The sequence below is a fragment of the Scyliorhinus torazame genome, chromosome 21 (genome assembly GCF_047496885.1).
Source record: "Scyliorhinus torazame isolate Kashiwa2021f chromosome 21, sScyTor2.1, whole genome shotgun sequence".
NCBI lineage: Eukaryota > Metazoa > Chordata > Chondrichthyes > Carcharhiniformes > Scyliorhinidae > Scyliorhinus > Scyliorhinus torazame.
Window position 1 is genome coordinate 36,411,314 of NC_092727.1, and position 16,607 is coordinate 36,427,920.

A 16,607-nucleotide genomic window follows, 5' to 3' on the forward strand; every position below is an offset into this window, starting at 1 on the left:
CTTACTACTCTCTGAGTAAAGAACCTACCTCTGACATCTGCCTATATCTATCTCCCCTCAATTTAAAGCTATGTCCCCTCATGCTAGCAAACACCATCCGAGGAAAAAGGCTCTCACTGTCCACCCTATCTAATTCTCTGATCATCTTTTATGCCTCTATTAAGTCACCTCTTAACCTTCTTCTCTCTAACAAAAACAGCCTCAAGTCCCTCAGCCTTTCCTCATAAGATCTTCCCTCCATACCAGGCAACATCCTGGTAAATCTCCTCTGCACCCTTTCCAATGCTTCTACATCCTTCCTATAATGTAGCGACCAGAACTGCACGCAATAGTTGGTCACTATCCCTTGACTACTTTCAGTGGATAGAAATCTGACCACAATCTTTACATTCATTTCCTGAAGGGAGCTGGTGCTATGAATTATTCCTCACTAAATGAATGCCGCTCAGGTCCAGTAATGGCAATATCAAAGAGGAGAGCAAGCAAGAAGATAAAATATCATGGCATTTATTTACCGTTAGGGAATTATTTCCATTGTGAAATCTTTGTTGGAGGTGACCCTACCCAACACAAAATGACAGCTGAAACTTGATCATCTAAATGGGTGCTTACCCAGGGTAGAACTATGGATGAAGGCTGAAGCTCAATGCTAAGCCTACTTTTTCAGGGAGCCAACTGAACTGTTAACCAATCTTCTCTTTGAGGGAGCCATGTATTTACGTACTCTGCAGCTTGGTTAGTGACTGATTTCTGGATTGATCCTTTACAAAGGAGGGATTAAGATTTAAAAAATGAATATGGCTATGAACTACTTAAAAAGGGTATTGGACCTAAATGCAGACAGGAACTTCCTCATTCACTACCTGAGAAGTGTATAATCAGTGAGAAGTATGTTCAATACATGTGAATGAGGATGTTGTGAATTTAACATTGTGTTGATGATTGGACAATAATTAACATTCCATCCCTGTCAACCAGCTGCAGGACTCATTAAAGCAGAAGCAATCAATAGACTGAGAGCTGTGGAAGAAATAGTTTGAGGGCTCATGGACTGGATTAATAATATGTCACTAGAAAATTGCAGTCCACTTTCTTGTTAGGAAAACTTGTTGAGAAATATTTTTAAAAACGATCTCAATTTCTATGGTGCAAGTTCCTTCATTTCGTTCTGCTGTGGAGTTGAGAGACAAGTGAGAAATTTTATCTGCCTATCCTCTTAAGATACAGGAAAAAGCAATCAAAAATAAAATTGGAAATTAATGGTCTGCAAGTTATGGGATTTTTGAGGTATGAGGTATTTTGCACATGCCTCCTTTCTAAAATTCTTCAGCGCTGAGCACAGGGAGGTCAACGTTCACAGGTTTTGACAGCCAAGCAAGTGATTCTTGTTTTTAAATCAAGTCAGCGCCCATCATGGTACCACACACGGGGAATACTTCTAATCCAATCAAACTGCTTGTAACTGATTTTTACCTGCTTAACTGCAGGCACCAAAGAATGCCCACCTCAAGATGGCATGAAGTCTGAAGACCCGCACATCCAGACATAGCAGTTTCTTCCCCACAGCGACAAGACTCCTCAACGACTCCCCTTCGGACTGATCTGTTCCCTGTGAGAACACTATTCACCACGCCCTATGCTGCTCTTGCTCATGCATTTGCTTTGTTTGGCCCCTTGTTCCGCACTGTAACCAATCACTGTTTGTCGATGTAGCATTTGTCAATGTTCTCTGTTGATTATTCTATTGTCTACTATGTATGTACTGTGTACGTTCCCTCAGCTGAAGAAAAATATTTTTCACTGTACTTCGGTACATGTGACAATAAATCAAATCAAATCAAATGAATGTCAGGACATTGGCATCATCGGGATCCAGCTGCAATTTAAAATTTATAAACTGATTATGAGTTGAGGTTTTCAATGAGGCAAAGAATCGGGCTGAGAAGAGGCCTTTTTTCACTTTCCTTGTGGGGTGAGAAAGAGCACTCCTACAGCTCCTGCTCTCACAAGGAAAGCTTTCGGTCTCTCCTGTCACTGATTTACATCCTTGCCAAATTTCAACCAACCCCATCAATTGCGGTATCCTCCAAGGCACCAATCTCACTCCTCAATGGACTTGGTTGGAAGCTTCTGGTGTGTTTGATTTTCCATAGCCTCACAGCTAGAATGGAATGAGAATCTAACCAGCAGGATTTAAATGAAGCCTGGGAGTTAAAATACCCCAAGCCTCATCACTGGAGCTGGATCCCCTGTTGATAATTGGCCTGGAGTTCAAATTAGGCCGACTGTTAAATTAACTCTCCCAGTGATAGGAACTAAATTGACAGCAGCACCATGATCAGTGTGCGCACATATAATTAGAGTGTGCAGGACAGATTGTAGACCCACTGATTTGGCTGTGTAGCTTTGCACAGTGAAAATACCTGAGCTATCAACATTTTCAGTCCCAGGTTTCATTTTTGTCTTGATGAACTGGTTGGTTCTTGGAAGCATGCAAGGTTCAAACAGCAATCAGGAGCAGGAAACCTGACGTACTTTCTCAGGTAAATTATGCAGTCAATGTTGCTGAAAGCAAGTATTTGTGAAAGTCAGCTCTCACCATGGATTTACCAGTAGGCGAAAAACCATCACTTTCGAACTCAATGCAAGTGCTGTGTCTCAGGCTACAATGGAAAATTAACCATTAAGATTCCACAAATTCCTGTTACCTTTATCAATATTATTGTTCTTCAGAGACTCTCTTGCTCACTGGATTACAACACTTTACATTTCTGGCTGCATTGTAAGCCCAGGAGGGAAAGAAAGCCTCCTTTCTTCATGTTTAGGACCATCTATCAATAAATTAACGTCAAACACAAAATTACTCCACCATTACTCATTAATGTAAAAACTTAGCATTGAACTGGATGGGGATGTATTTTTATTGAGTTTCTCCAGCCAGTCCGCTGTAAACTTGGAGGAAAAGCTGCATAAATGCCAGAATAAAACACAGCAAGGTCACAATGCTGGCTGATGTGGAAAATCCGTCAAAAGACCAATGGATGGAATTTTCCTCTGGGTGGTGCAAATCGACATTAATACCAATATCGCGATCCTTGTTTTTAGCCTAGCAGCGCTGACAGATGAGATCTTCAGGAATCCAGGCCATGATCAACCTGGAGTTGGGCTGATGCCAAAGCAGCCAGTTTAAAAGACAGATGTTCGTTGCCAGAAACACTGGTGGAGTTCCTAATTACCATGAGCAGTGCCCCCAAATCCAAATAAACCTGCCCCTCACCTCCTTAACCCTTCCTCCCTACTTGCCCTCACCCTGCTTTCCCTGCTTCACTCTCATAACCTCAACTTCACACTCCTAACTCATTCACCCACTCGCACCTCCCTTTACTGCTTTCGCTATTCATCCAGTACTTCACTTTACAAGCAGAACCCAAAATAACATTTAGAGGTCACTCAAAAGTGTTGTGTTATTCACCCTGGGGTAACACGGACTGCAACAGGATGCAGATGAACTGTAAAGCATACACCAAACGTCAGCGTTGGTTCAATACGACTTATTGAACTTCTGTAACAATGCACACAGCTGGCTGTGCGTTGACATTCTACTCCTCTAAGTGTGCTAACTCTAGCCTACTAGACCAGGCTAGCTCTGATCCATGTGTAGAAGGTGCTGACTGACATATACACCCTGACTGTCATTACAGTTGTCACCAGTGGAAAGAGACGGAGTGCTGATGCCTCGTGTGTTTTATAGTTGGAAGCCCCCCCTCTGGTGTTCTGTCTGGTGATTGGTTGTGTTCTGTCCTGTATGTTGATTGGCTAACCTGGGTGTCTGTCACTGCCTGTTTTTACCTCATGATGTGCATGGGTGCATATTATGACAAAAAGCTCATAAATCCTTCAACTAAACAGACATCAGTTGACAAGTTTATAGAAAAAGTACAAACCTCTTCAAAATCTCGTAAATCGATCAAAATAAATAAATATACCTTGAATAGGCATTCTTTCGAAGCGCAATATGTTAAATCCATCAAACACATATTTCGCAGGAGAGGTCAATAAGAATATTTAGTACTTCAGAATCCATTAGTGCTTTCGAAGGCAGCCAAAAGCTCAAACATCTATCAAAGCTTATAAACAGCCAAACAAATGGATGAGCCAATTTACAAAGAATGAATGAAAGCAATTATTAAACAGGAGCATTTTAAATTCATGAATCGTCCCTTTTTACATGCAGGCGAGAATGACTAAGAGATAGAAATAGAGGCAATCCTCCGCCTTCCATTCTCAGTGGATTTTTTTAAATCCTGCCTCTATCAAGGAAAAGCTAAATCTCTGCTATTGTGTTTGGGGGCTCTCCTGGGGATAACGTTTAGGCACATTATTTGGTGCATGAAATGGAGCTTTATTTTGCATTTTGCCAATGCAAAATCTGCCTTGGCAAACCTTGATATGGACACTGGTTGTTTAGAATCTAGAAAGGATGTATGCCTCAGCGCCACTGTCACCTTGCGCAGCACAAAGCTCAGTAGAAAAGATACAAACCAATACAAAGTTATTTGTCACTTACAGTTCACTATTACTTCTACTTTTCGTACATCAGGATCCGAGACCTCATTGTAGGCAGTGCACTGATATTCTCCAGCTTGTTTTTTCGTGATTCCTGTAATTTCAATGTACTCATCTTCCACAAAATCTCGACCTGAAAAAGAAAACAGATGCACATGTGAAACAGAATTTTCCCTTAACTTTGCATTTATGTCAACATTTATTTAAATTATCTACAGATTTCTTTCTGTCTTGCCAAATTGCTAAGTCATGAGTAACTGTGAGTTGCACCTTTTGAACTATTATCTGACATTTTCGTGCCTGTTTAAAATACAGCTAAATTTCCCGATGACCCAAAATTGGGAGGAGAGCAAATTAGCAAGAGACCACAAAGGGCAAATCTTTTTTTTAAATTAAGGGGCAATTTAGTCTAGCCAATCCACCTAACCTGCACTCTTTGGGTTGTGGGGGTGAAACCCACGCAGACACGGGGAAAATGTGCAAATTCCACACAGCCAGTGACCCGGGCCGCGATCGATGCCAGTCCTCAGCGCTGTAGGCAGCAGTACTAACCACTGCACCACCGTGCCGCCCAATAAAGACCGAATCTTGAGGCCCCATACACCATCTGCAGGGAGGATGGAAGATCTGGTGAGAATCGGGAAACGCAAATCTCACCAGAGATCGCGTTTCCTGATTTTCCCTGCCCCTCACCGTGGACGCCCCGTCATTTGAGGGTGTGAATTTCAATTTAGCAAATTTAAATACAATCATTATTAGCACCCCCCCCCCCAAATGGTTCCCTGCTATATTCATTCGTCATGTTGTTACACCAACGAGGTTTACAACAGATGGGGCCAGGCGTGAGGCTGCCAAGAGGATCCCTCCGGGGCGCAGAGGTAATTACGGTATGCAATGGAGTAGAGGGACATGCTCGTGCAGTGCTCTGGCACTGCCCCTGGCACAGGTTTGTACTGCCAACCTGTGCCGGAGTGCACCATAGTGGGAAATCCATGGGGGGAGGAGGGACAAGTAAGTTCATTTAACTGATCCCTGAGGAGGTTGGGGCCTATACTCATTGGAGTTGAGAAGAATGAAGTGTCAACTTATTGAAACATGCAAGATCTTGAGAGGATTTGACAGGCTGGTTGCTGGGAAGATGTGTCCCTTGTGGCATAGTCTGGAACTAGGAGACACTGTTTAAAAACTGGAGATATCCCATTGAAGACAAGAGATGTGGAGAGTTTTTTCCGCCTCAAGGGCTATTGGTCTTGGGCCTTGTCTTCCCCAGAGAGCAGTGGGGCAGGGTCATTCAATATATTCAGGGCTGAGTTAGATGGATCTATGATTGACAGTCAATGATCACAGTGGGGCAACAGGAAAGTAAATTTTAGATCACACAATCAGACTAGCCATGATCTTATCGATTGGTGGACCAGACTTGAGACGCCGAATGGTCTACCTCTGCCCTTAATTCTTATGTTCTTGGGGGTCTTGCATGACTGCATGGGCGGAACGGTAGCACAGTGGGTAGCACTGTTGCTTCACAGCTCCAGAGTCCCAGGTTTGATTCCCGGCTTGGGTCACTCTGTGCGGAGTCTGCATGTTCGTCCCGTGTCTGCATGGGTTTCCTCCGGGTGCTCCAGTTTCCTCCCACAAGTCCCGAAAGACGTGCTTTTAGGTGAATTGGATATTCTAAATTCTCCCTCTGTGTACCCAAACAGGCGGCGGAATGTGGCGACTAGGGGCTTTTCACAGGAATTTCATAGCAGTGTTAATGTAAGCCTACTTGTGACAATAAAGATTATTATTATGTCTAACCCCTCTGTCAAATAAATGCTCAGTGTTTAGCTGCCCTGTCTGCCAAGCAGCTATCAAACCCAACAATTGTCAATTTGTAGAAGCAGATAGTTTAGGTGTTTTCCAACAGCAGTCCTGAACCCGAGTCAGGATACAAATGTCTAGATAGGTATTTGGTTAATGTATTCCGGAATCAGAAACAAAGAAAGACTTGCATTTAAATTGACAAAGGATAATCTGGACTCAAAGCGTTAGCTATTTTCTCTCCTTACAGATGCTGCCAGACCTGCTGAGACTTTCCAGCATTTTCTCTTTTGGTTTTAGATTCCTGCATCCGCAGTAATTTGCTTTTATAAAGGGAAGTCCCAAATCGCTTTACAGTCAATGAAGTACTTTTGAATTATACTCAGTGCAGTAATGCAGGAAACACAGCTAACTTGTGCACAGCTTGGCCCCACAAACAACGAGCTAATGATCACAAAGTTTGTTGCTTGAAGGATAATTTTCGACCAGGAATCAATAGAGCTGAAATACATGGGCCGGGATTCTCCGATCCCCTGCTGGGCCAGAGAATCGGCGGGGGAGGGGCGCGAGAATCGCACCACGCCGCTCCGACGCCAGTCCGCCGATTCTCCGGCGCCAACTCTCGGGGGCCCGCAGGAATGCCGCCGTGCCAGTCGGGGGCCAAGCGGCCCCCCGGCGATTCTCCATGCCGCGACAGGCCGAGTGCCCGTCGAGTTTGGCTGAGTCCCGCCGGATTACGTTACGTATGGTCCTACACGGCGGGACCTCAGAGTTCTGGCTGTGGGGGCCCTCCTGGTGGTGGTGGTGGTGGCGGGGGGGGGGGGGGGCAGGGCGGATCCGATTCCGGTGGGGGCCTCCACAGTGGCCTGGCCCGCGATCAGGGCCTACCGATCGCCGGGCGGGCTATTTCCTGGGGGACCTATAATTCTCCGCGCCGGGCGCCTGTAGGGCTCCGCCATATTGCCGGCGCGGAGACAGGAAGCCCACGGACATGCACAACCTCATGCCGGCCGTGGCGCGCTTGCACGGACCCGCGCCAGCTGTGGCACGCCGGTTTTCCTGTGCCGGAGTAGCGGACACCACTCCAGCACCGTACTAGCCCCCTGGGAAGGGGTGAATACCTGGGCATGGAGTCCCGTTGATGCCGGAGTGGCTCGTGCCACTTTTGATGCCGGCGTCAGAAATTGCCCGCGAGATCGGAGAATCCCGGCCATGATCTTGATTTCAAGAAGTTGTAAACTCCATGATGCCAGCTTATTGAGAAAAAACGTAATTGTTTGGCAGGTTAATGCTTCGAGTATCATTGTGGAATGCAATTCAATGCCACCCCCTCCCCTTGATCAGGTTTGAGGGACAGTTCTATGATTTTACAAGCTGACTAGCACAGTTTCAGTGTAAGGATGAGATAGATCATTAGTTCCCAAACATTTGCATCCACAGACCATTTAGGTAAATCAAAAGACACTGTGGATCAGCTATTGCTCCCAGTCCACCACTTATCGCTGGGCACGGCAAAAAGGATTAATTAGAACTGATGTGAAATTATTGAAATTATAAATATTTGCTGCTTTTATTGCTACTCAATGTTGTCCATTTGTGTACATTAATTATTTTATTAACACAGGCATATTATTAATTTATGCCAGCAATAAATCAGCACAATAATCTTCTTCTCAGGACTTATGATGCATCTATATTAATCACACAAAATCAACACGAACATAAATCTTGCTTGTAAGGTTACATCGTTGTTGCTTGCATTTATGGCGACTCTAGCCAGGTAAGTGGGAGTCGGTCTGATTGTGAGACATCACACGAGTGGAGGGAATGAGGGTTCTAAGCAGTTTTCTCACATGGCCTCAGCGGAGGTACCACACATCAGTGACCTGCATTTTGGACCAGCCCATGGATCACTTGGAAGATGGACCACTGACTTAGATCAGCTGACAAGCCGCCCTCATTCGGATTTACGTTTGCGAATCATCGACCTCGACATGTTTCCTTTCTTAGGTATTTGCTGTAATCTTTGGAATCACTTTGCGCCAGTTCTGAACCAGAATGATTGCCAAAGTGTAACCTTTCTTTCCAATCACAAGTACAAAATTGGAGTTTTGTATTGCAGCTGATAGGCCACAGTTTTCATTCCTGGTCAGGCCACAGTTTCCATTTCTGGTCTGTTGCTCACTTCTGCATTTATGACTTAACTGTATTTGGTTGGTAATAGCAATGAAGAAAGCTGAAGAAATATAGCTGCCTGATGGAGCCTGGCAGCTGAGAACAAACAAAATAACTTGCTTCACTGCTCAAAAATAAAGCCTTTATTAAGCTTAGCCCACAGCTAAATTGGGATTATCCCTTTCGGAGTTTACAAAAAAGGTACTTTTGTGAAAGGATGACTTTGTGAAAGGATGAAAGTGAACATTAATTTGATTAAGTCACTTTTGAAGCAATTGTTTATCACCAGGACCAATAGAGACAGTCAATATTAGAGCATACATATTTTATAGATCCACAAACACACAATTTAAGTATTTGCCCAATGAAGCAGAATAACCGTGGGACACTGAAACAAAACTCCAGTCTTCTAGAGAAAAGAATTGAATGTCAAATCTCTTCAAATCGGCTGCCCTAAGATCTGGTTTCTCCAGGGGCAGGACATTTCCGGGCCTGATCCAACAGTCACGCAGCGCCCAAAAAGAAGCTCGCCAGGGAACAGTGTGGCCAATCGATGTCAGGAGACCCCGCTTCCGGGATCTACCCGGCTCGCAACACCTCCGGAAATATAACGCAATCTTGCGCGATGTTGCGATGTAAATCCATTGTGGGCAGGATCACTCTTTAGCAAATCTGTAAATCTGAGACAGCTAGTCTCACTTTAATATGCAGTTTCTCGAGGTACCGAGGCGTTGGGATCCATCTGCTTCGCCTTGGAGACCTCGGGTGAGTGCCATTCAGTACCCGTCTCCACAAACAGGGATCAGACAGAATGGCACTTGTGGGGGTCTCCCAGGGGATCGGAGGCCCTGAGGTGCATGCCTTTTGGGCAGGATGGTACCCTGGTAAAGCTGGTGCCACCTGGGTACCCTTGCACTGCCAGCCTGGCACCCTGGCAGTGCCACCTGGGTGCCAGGCTGGCAGTGCAGATGACTCTGCCAGCTGGCAGGGGCCTCAGAGATCGGGACACCATTTAAAAATAGCGAGGGAGCTCTTACTATACTGGGGAGTTTCAGCGAACGGAGCTCCTCAGTGTAGAAAAGGGGGCTATGTGCAGCCTTGGCCAAGCATTCCCTGCTGAGGCCTCTTATTCAACGCGAATGGCATTTTATACCTATGTATTTCTCGGCGCTATGAGCTCATTATTCCCATATATCAATATAATTCGTAAAGATTCTAGTAAAGGTACAACAGTGATCACAAGAGCAGCAACAGAAAATCAATACTGCAACCTGTCCAATTTTGTCACCATTTTTTTTTAACACTTCTGGAGAAGCTGATGTCTAGCTGCATTTAACTTCCAACCACTCAGCAGGTTTTAACGAAACGATATGTCACACAAGAGGCCGAACAGCAACACCACTTAAAACAGTCATGAAACATAGGCCCAGCATTTGCTGGCACAGGGCATCCTTCAGCAGGCCTGTTTGTTAGTTTTTTTTCCCTCACCCTTCAGCTCAAAAGAAATATGCGCCACAAATTGCTGATAATGGCATGCTGAGGTCAACGAGGAGATACAGGTGAATGCTAAATCCACTTGTGTATTTCCTGAAGCCATTCGATTGAAAGACAGAAAAATAAACACAGGAAGGCGAGAGAAGACAAGTGAGGAGGGCATTCAGCGAAGCATGCACCTCCACCACGTTGTGTTAATTCAATGTCATTACAATTTCACAATTCTTCCATGAGGCATATCCCTGCCAGGTAGATGCTCTGCAATAAATCTTAAATGAGCTTCCATCTCACTGTGGGGGCCGCTGACCAACCCACATCCAACAATGTGCTCGGAAAACTCTGCTCATATTTTGTTTTAATAATCTTTATTGTCATAAGTAGGCTTACATTAACACTGCAATGAAGTTACTGTGAAAAACCCCTAGTCGCCACATTCCGGCGCCTTTTCGGGTACACAGAGGGTGACAGCTGTGACGAATTGCAATGCAGAAGCTAAGACAATGCAAAATAATTGACAGCATTCTAAATCCAACAACTCGCAACATTACAAAATAGAAAGTCAATTCGCCCTATCGCCTAATGTTAAGAGTTGGATCCTCAAAACATTCCAGGACTGAGTCTGAATTTTTGCAAAAATCTAATCAGTTCTTCCTTGGGCCATACATGAAAGAATGCAAGGTATCGTTCAAATTTGTGTGTTATTTTGGACATATATTGAGTTGGATCCTCCGCAGCCCCGTGCCAAAATCCCGTTTTTGCGGGGGTGGAGAATCCAATTTGGCGCCGAAATCGGGCTCGGCGCCAGTCCAGCGATTCTCCGGGCCCCGAAAATCGGTGTGTGCGCATTGTACTCCCCGCGGCTGGGGGGCCATTGCCAGAGGCCCACCCAGCGATCCTCCGCTCCCAACCAGCTGAGTTCCCCACGGCATGGAACTAGCATGCTATGGACAGTTGGGATGTCTGCGTGGCAGCTGCGGACTCCCCTGGTGGGGGACAGGGGGATCAGGCACCGGGGCGGGGCTTTATGGGCGCCGGGGAGTGCTTATGCGCGGTCAGATGCAAGGGCGCGTGGACGATCGGGGGGGGGGGGGGGCCTCCATCTCAAGCTGCCTCTGCGGTCCGAGTCCGCCATGGCGCTCGCCGCGGCCGCTGGAGGCCGCCGCCGTGCGCATGCGCGGACTCAAAACTGGAAGTGCGGGGGCCCATATCCACAGCTAAAGCTGCGTGAATCACTCTGTGTCCCTGCTAGCCCCCTGCAGGTGAGTGAATCGATTGATTTTGTTTATTGGAAACTCAGGAGTGAAAAGCCAGCCTTTTTACGCCGGCGTGGGGACATAGTCCCATTTTGGGAGAATCTAGCCCATTGTTTGCACACAAACACACTAATAATTCAGTGAACATACAGTGAATTAGACACAGAATAAGAAATAAAGGGAGTGACTCTCCAGTTCCGCTCGCCCAGGCACAAATCGCATTATGGCCGAAGACACTCGTTTGGAGAATTTCCTGCCCCGTGCCGGTGATGTAACCTGGTTCACACCCAGTGAGGGTGCAAACCAGATTAGTATATTTAAATCATTATCAACATATTCAAATTTGGTTTCAAGCCAAATTCGCCAGGCCCCTTCAATTCTCCCACCCAGTGACGCAACGTGAAGTCAGCGGGAATCCTTGCTGATCTCCAAAAACGGAGACCAGACATGATGACTGCTCCAGGGGGGCTCGGAGGCGATTACAAACATTGGCTGGTTAGGAACATGCCAAGGAGGGGAGTGAGGGAAGGTTCCTGAAAGGGAGGAGGCCTGATGACAGGGGGTCTTTGCTGCTGATTTGGGGTGGGGGGTGGAGTTCTGGAGGGTTGTCTTAAGATCAGGGCATCCTTTAATAATGGCGGCCCAATCTCGGAGAAGCTGACCTTGCCAGCATCTTTATTTGCTGCACATTTCATTCACGCAGCAAATAACCCCAATCTCTGAAAATAATCTCCAAGTGTGGGTCGATTATGATCTGGGTCATGCCAACACACCTGAAATCTTTTGGGAGAATTGTGCCAAAAGAGAGGGAAAGGAAGATTGGATTGAAAGAGAGAAAAGTGACAGAGTGTCAGACGGTTTTCCAAATTTTACCCCTCAGACCATTTCACTGTGTTGGGAAAACCATAGGCGGGATTTTTCACACACCCTGTGGCTTATCATGTTTCACTGCAGCAAAGGTGGTGCTCCATTGGCTGATGGTGCAATCTTCTAGTTCTACCACTGTTACTGGGTTTTCCATATGCATGCACTCCCCACTGCTGAGGAGCCGTCGGCAACGGCCGCAAACGTCCGGCCCATATCTTCACAAACGCCATTTTTCTTTCAAAAATTTGAATGACATTGCATTATTCGGGCACTTGGATTTCTTTTACAAAAAAAGTCACCTCTGGATTGGGAGCAAGAATACTTTTTCAAAAAAAAAATCACCTCACGAGGGGAGGAACTGTTTGTTAATTTTCACTGCAGCCATTTTAAATGTGGAGATGCCGGCGTTGCACTGGGGTGAGCACAGTAAGAAGTCTTACAACACCAGGTTAAAGTCCAACAGGTTTGTTTCGATGTCACTAGCTTTCGGAGCGCTGCTCCTTCCTCAGGTGAATGAAGAGATATGTTCCAGAAACATAGATTCAAAGGTGCCAGACAATGCTTGGAATGTGAGCATTAGCAGGTGATTAAATCTTTACAGATCCAGAGATGGGGTAACCCCAGGTTAAAGAGGTGTGAATTGTGTCAAGCCAGGGCAGTTGGTAGGATTTCGCAGGCCAGATGGTGGGGGATGAATGTAATGAGATTTTAAATGATGGTAAATAAAAGGCAAAGGTTCGTGATTTTACTGGGTGAGCTTTATGTTTTGAACTTGTTCTTTTAAATTCAGTCGGGACTGAATGAGAAAGTGAGAAGTTATCCAACTCGCATTCTGCTTGCCTTGCCTGAGGCAGAATTGTCAATACTGTCCAGCGATGAATCATCTCAGTGGAACTTTACGACCTTTGGGAAACACAAGAGGCTGAGACAATGAGGAGTGATGAGGCCATACTTTCCTTCATGCCGAAACTCCATTGGCGAGAGCCTTAGGCCTCTACTGGAACTAACGATCTGTCTGCACACAAGGGAACTCCAGATCAACAGCAAAGCTTCATCTGTTTTTCCCCAAAGTCTACCCTTTAACTACCCATCTCTGCAGAGACCCCTATCTGTTTGCCGTGTGTGCATTAAACTTTTGTGGTGCAACCTGTGAAGTGGTGATGCTAGATAAACTGTACACTCCTCCCATCTGGGGTCATAACAACTGGCTGCAGAAACGAGACTCTATTTCAATTGTTCCCTTTCTGAGCCGGAGAGATTGAGTGACTTTCCAGGTTCTGATAATCTTGTCATTAAAAGGATCCTTGTGCCATTAAGTGCCAGCCCTACTTTTTGTGGTAAGTTTACGATCCCCAAAGTGTGTGTGTTGAAGGGAGGGGGGGGGGTGTTGGAGGGTCCTGATCCCCACAGGGAGGAGGGGCTGAGGCTCCTGATCCCCATTGGGTTGGGGGAGGAGCTGAAGGGCCTGGATCCCTACTGGGGGAAGGGCTGCTGAGGGTTTGTAATTCTGAGTCTTTAAATCATTGCGGTCTCTGGATGATTATTCATTCAGATTAATTTGAAACCTAGGGCTGGACAGAGAGGGGTAGGTGGGGGAGGGGGGAGCAGAGCAGGAGGTGGGTCAGCATTTCCAAGTCTCTGCATTCCGTGTTCCTCACTCTGAAAACAACATTGTACTTTCACTCAAAAATAATAAAAGCGAGAAATGGATTGAAAAAAAAAGAAAAATAAGGTGACTTGATAGTGGTGTACAAGGTGATGAGAGGCACAGATAGAGTGGATAGCCAGAGACTTTTCCCCAGGGCGAAATGGCTGTCATGAGGGGACATAATTGTAAGGTGATTGGAGGAAGGTATAGGGGAGATGTCAGAGGTAGGTTCTTTACACAGAGAGTGGTGGGTGCGTGGAATGCACTGCCAGCGGAGGTGATGGAGTCAGAGTCATTCGGGACATTTAAGCGACTCTTGGACAGGCACATGGACAGCAGTAATTTGAAAGGGTGTAAGTTAGGTTGATCTTACATTAGGATAATTGGTCAGCAAAACATCGTGGGCCGAAGGGCCTGTACTGCTATGTTCTATGTTTTAACAATGCAAAAGTCAACAATTTCTTCAAACTCGCGATGAGGTCCACAATCAGCTTCTGTTTTTACTAGGACAACGGCAATGCACTTCAGTATCTCTTCCTCTCCACAAATTGTTGGGTAATAAATTTGCACACTGGTAAAGTAGGGTTTTTCTGGCCCTGCCGTAGTGGGAGCCAATGTAGGGGAAGCAGCGGGCCAGCCAACTATCCATTGACTTTCATCAGGGCCGAAAATACCAGAGGCAGGTGGGGCTGGAAAATCTCGGCCTCGGTTATTTTCCCCACAAAAAATTGACTCATTCCCTCGACTGACGAGCTCCAGTCTCGGGTTGATGCTGAGTAAAGTATGATACCTGGGATCTCAGCAAATAAGACTGAGGAAGAAATTCTACATTACAAGATGACTATCGGCTTGTTCCCTGTAGCAGCTGCTGAATCACATGCATACATTCAATGTTTACCAAAAGAAAGGATCCCCTTTGAGGCTATTTGCTTCTGTTGGGCACACAGGCAATTACATATCATTACAGTTTCTTTTGTGGTACTAAGTACTTAGTGATCAGTAAGGAAAGGATTCAGGTCCCAAAAGATGTGAGAATTCAACCAACAACAGTCTCCAGCTCCCTCTCATGTGTGGTTAAATACAATCTGTCACTGGCAAGGGAGGCGGAAGAAGAGACTGTGATCTTGCAGCTTTGCGAGAAGAGTTGAGAATACTGCAGCATGTCTTACACATCACAGCAGTCAGATACTCTTTTGTATCTGTAATAGTATGATGCAAACTGGGATCCCCCACTCCCTACAGTCTTCCTTCAGCCACCGACTGTGGTGAACCACTGTAATAGATGTAAGGTAGGACCTGCACTACAGGTTCGCCGGTAGCTCCTGCCGCCTGGCTTCGCCCACAGACAACTGTATAAAGATGCATGACCTCCAGTGCCCTGCCATTTCGCCAGCTGCAGCAGGAGGCCGCGCATCTGACTGTAATAAAGCCACAGTTGTACCCAACTTTAGTCTTTGTGCAATTGATCGTGCATCAATTTATTACAGTCAGATTTTCCACAGAATGGATATCCAAATGAAGCCCGATCGCCTGCAGCTGGATCCTCACTCGCCCGACGCCAGGAAAGACTTTACTCACTGGCTAGCATGTTTCGAGGCTTACATCAATGCGGCAGACCCCGCGCCAACGGAGGCTCAGAAGATAAACGTCCTGTACTCCAGACTGAGCTCCAGCGTGTTCCCGTTGATCCAAGACGCCACGAATTACACAAAAGCAATGGAACTCCTCAATGAACACTACGCGCAGGAGGCGAACACGCTCTTCGCCAGCATGTACTTGCTACCCGCTCACAACTACCTGGTGAGTCCATCAAAGACTTCTGGCGGGTACTAATTCGTCCGGGACTGTGACTGTTCAGGCCGTCACGCCCGGCGAACACACGAATCTCCTCATGCGCGATGCCTTCGTGCCGGGGATTGCGTCAGACCGCATCCGAGAATGATTGCTGGAAGGGACCACGCTCGAACTGGCGGAGACGAAAACCTTGGCGCTCTCCATGACGATCGCATCCCGTAACGTACAATCGTACCTCTCCCGCCGCGCTGCCCACCCTTCTACTCCTTCCTATTCATCCTGGACCACGCCGACGACCTCCTCAGCCGGGCCCCTGCCATCGCAATACGCCTGCACCGAACGCTGATCCGCGCACCCCGGGGGTCCCCGCTGCTACTTCTGCAGTCAGCAGAAGCACCCCGGCCAACACTGCCCGGCCCGCACTGCCGTTTGTAAAGCCTGCAGTAAAAAGGGCCACTTTGCGGCTGTGTGCTAGGCCCGCGCAGTTGCTGCGATTGCGTCCGCTATCGACCCCTCCCCCACGCCAGATGCACAATGGGAGCCATCTTGTCCTCCCGGGTCCATGTGTGGCCAATCGGCGCCGCCAGCTTGTTCCCCTTCGACCACGTGCGCCCCATGGGCGCCGCCATCTTGGCCCGACCCCTCAATGTGCACACCATGGGCGCCGCCATCTTGTCCCGACCCTCAATGTGTGCACAATGTGTGCACCATGGGCGCCGCCATCTTGTCCCGCACAGGGTCTCCGGACATCCCGACATTGGAACCACACACACTCGCCACCCGTAGCATTTGATGGCTACCCGCAGCTCGCTTCAATGATGCTGGACCAATCTCACCCGCACAACCTGGCCACCGCGTCGACGACGGTTAAAATCAACGGCCACGCGACCTCGTGCCTGCTGGACCCCGGGAGCACTGAAAGCTTTGTTCACCCAGATACGGTAAGGCGCTGCTCCCTCGCGGTCCACACTGCCAATCAAAGGATTTCCCTAGCCTCCGGATCCCAC

General features: G+C 47.0%; 1 protein-coding gene across 6 annotated transcripts in view; it reads right to left on the reverse strand.

The window, feature by feature from the left end:
• The window catches only part of LOC140398255 (opioid-binding protein/cell adhesion molecule-like), a 1,404,083-nt gene that overhangs the window by 151,666 nt on the left and 1,235,810 nt on the right, over positions 1-16,607 (reverse strand). For all 6 annotated transcript variants that reach the window (XM_072486706.1, XM_072486703.1, XM_072486705.1 and 3 more), the window contains one exon: positions 4,568-4,699. In XM_072486706.1, coding sequence (XP_072342807.1) covers positions 4,568-4,699 — 132 coding nt within the window. The remainder of the gene's footprint in view (positions 1-4,567; positions 4,700-16,607) is intronic.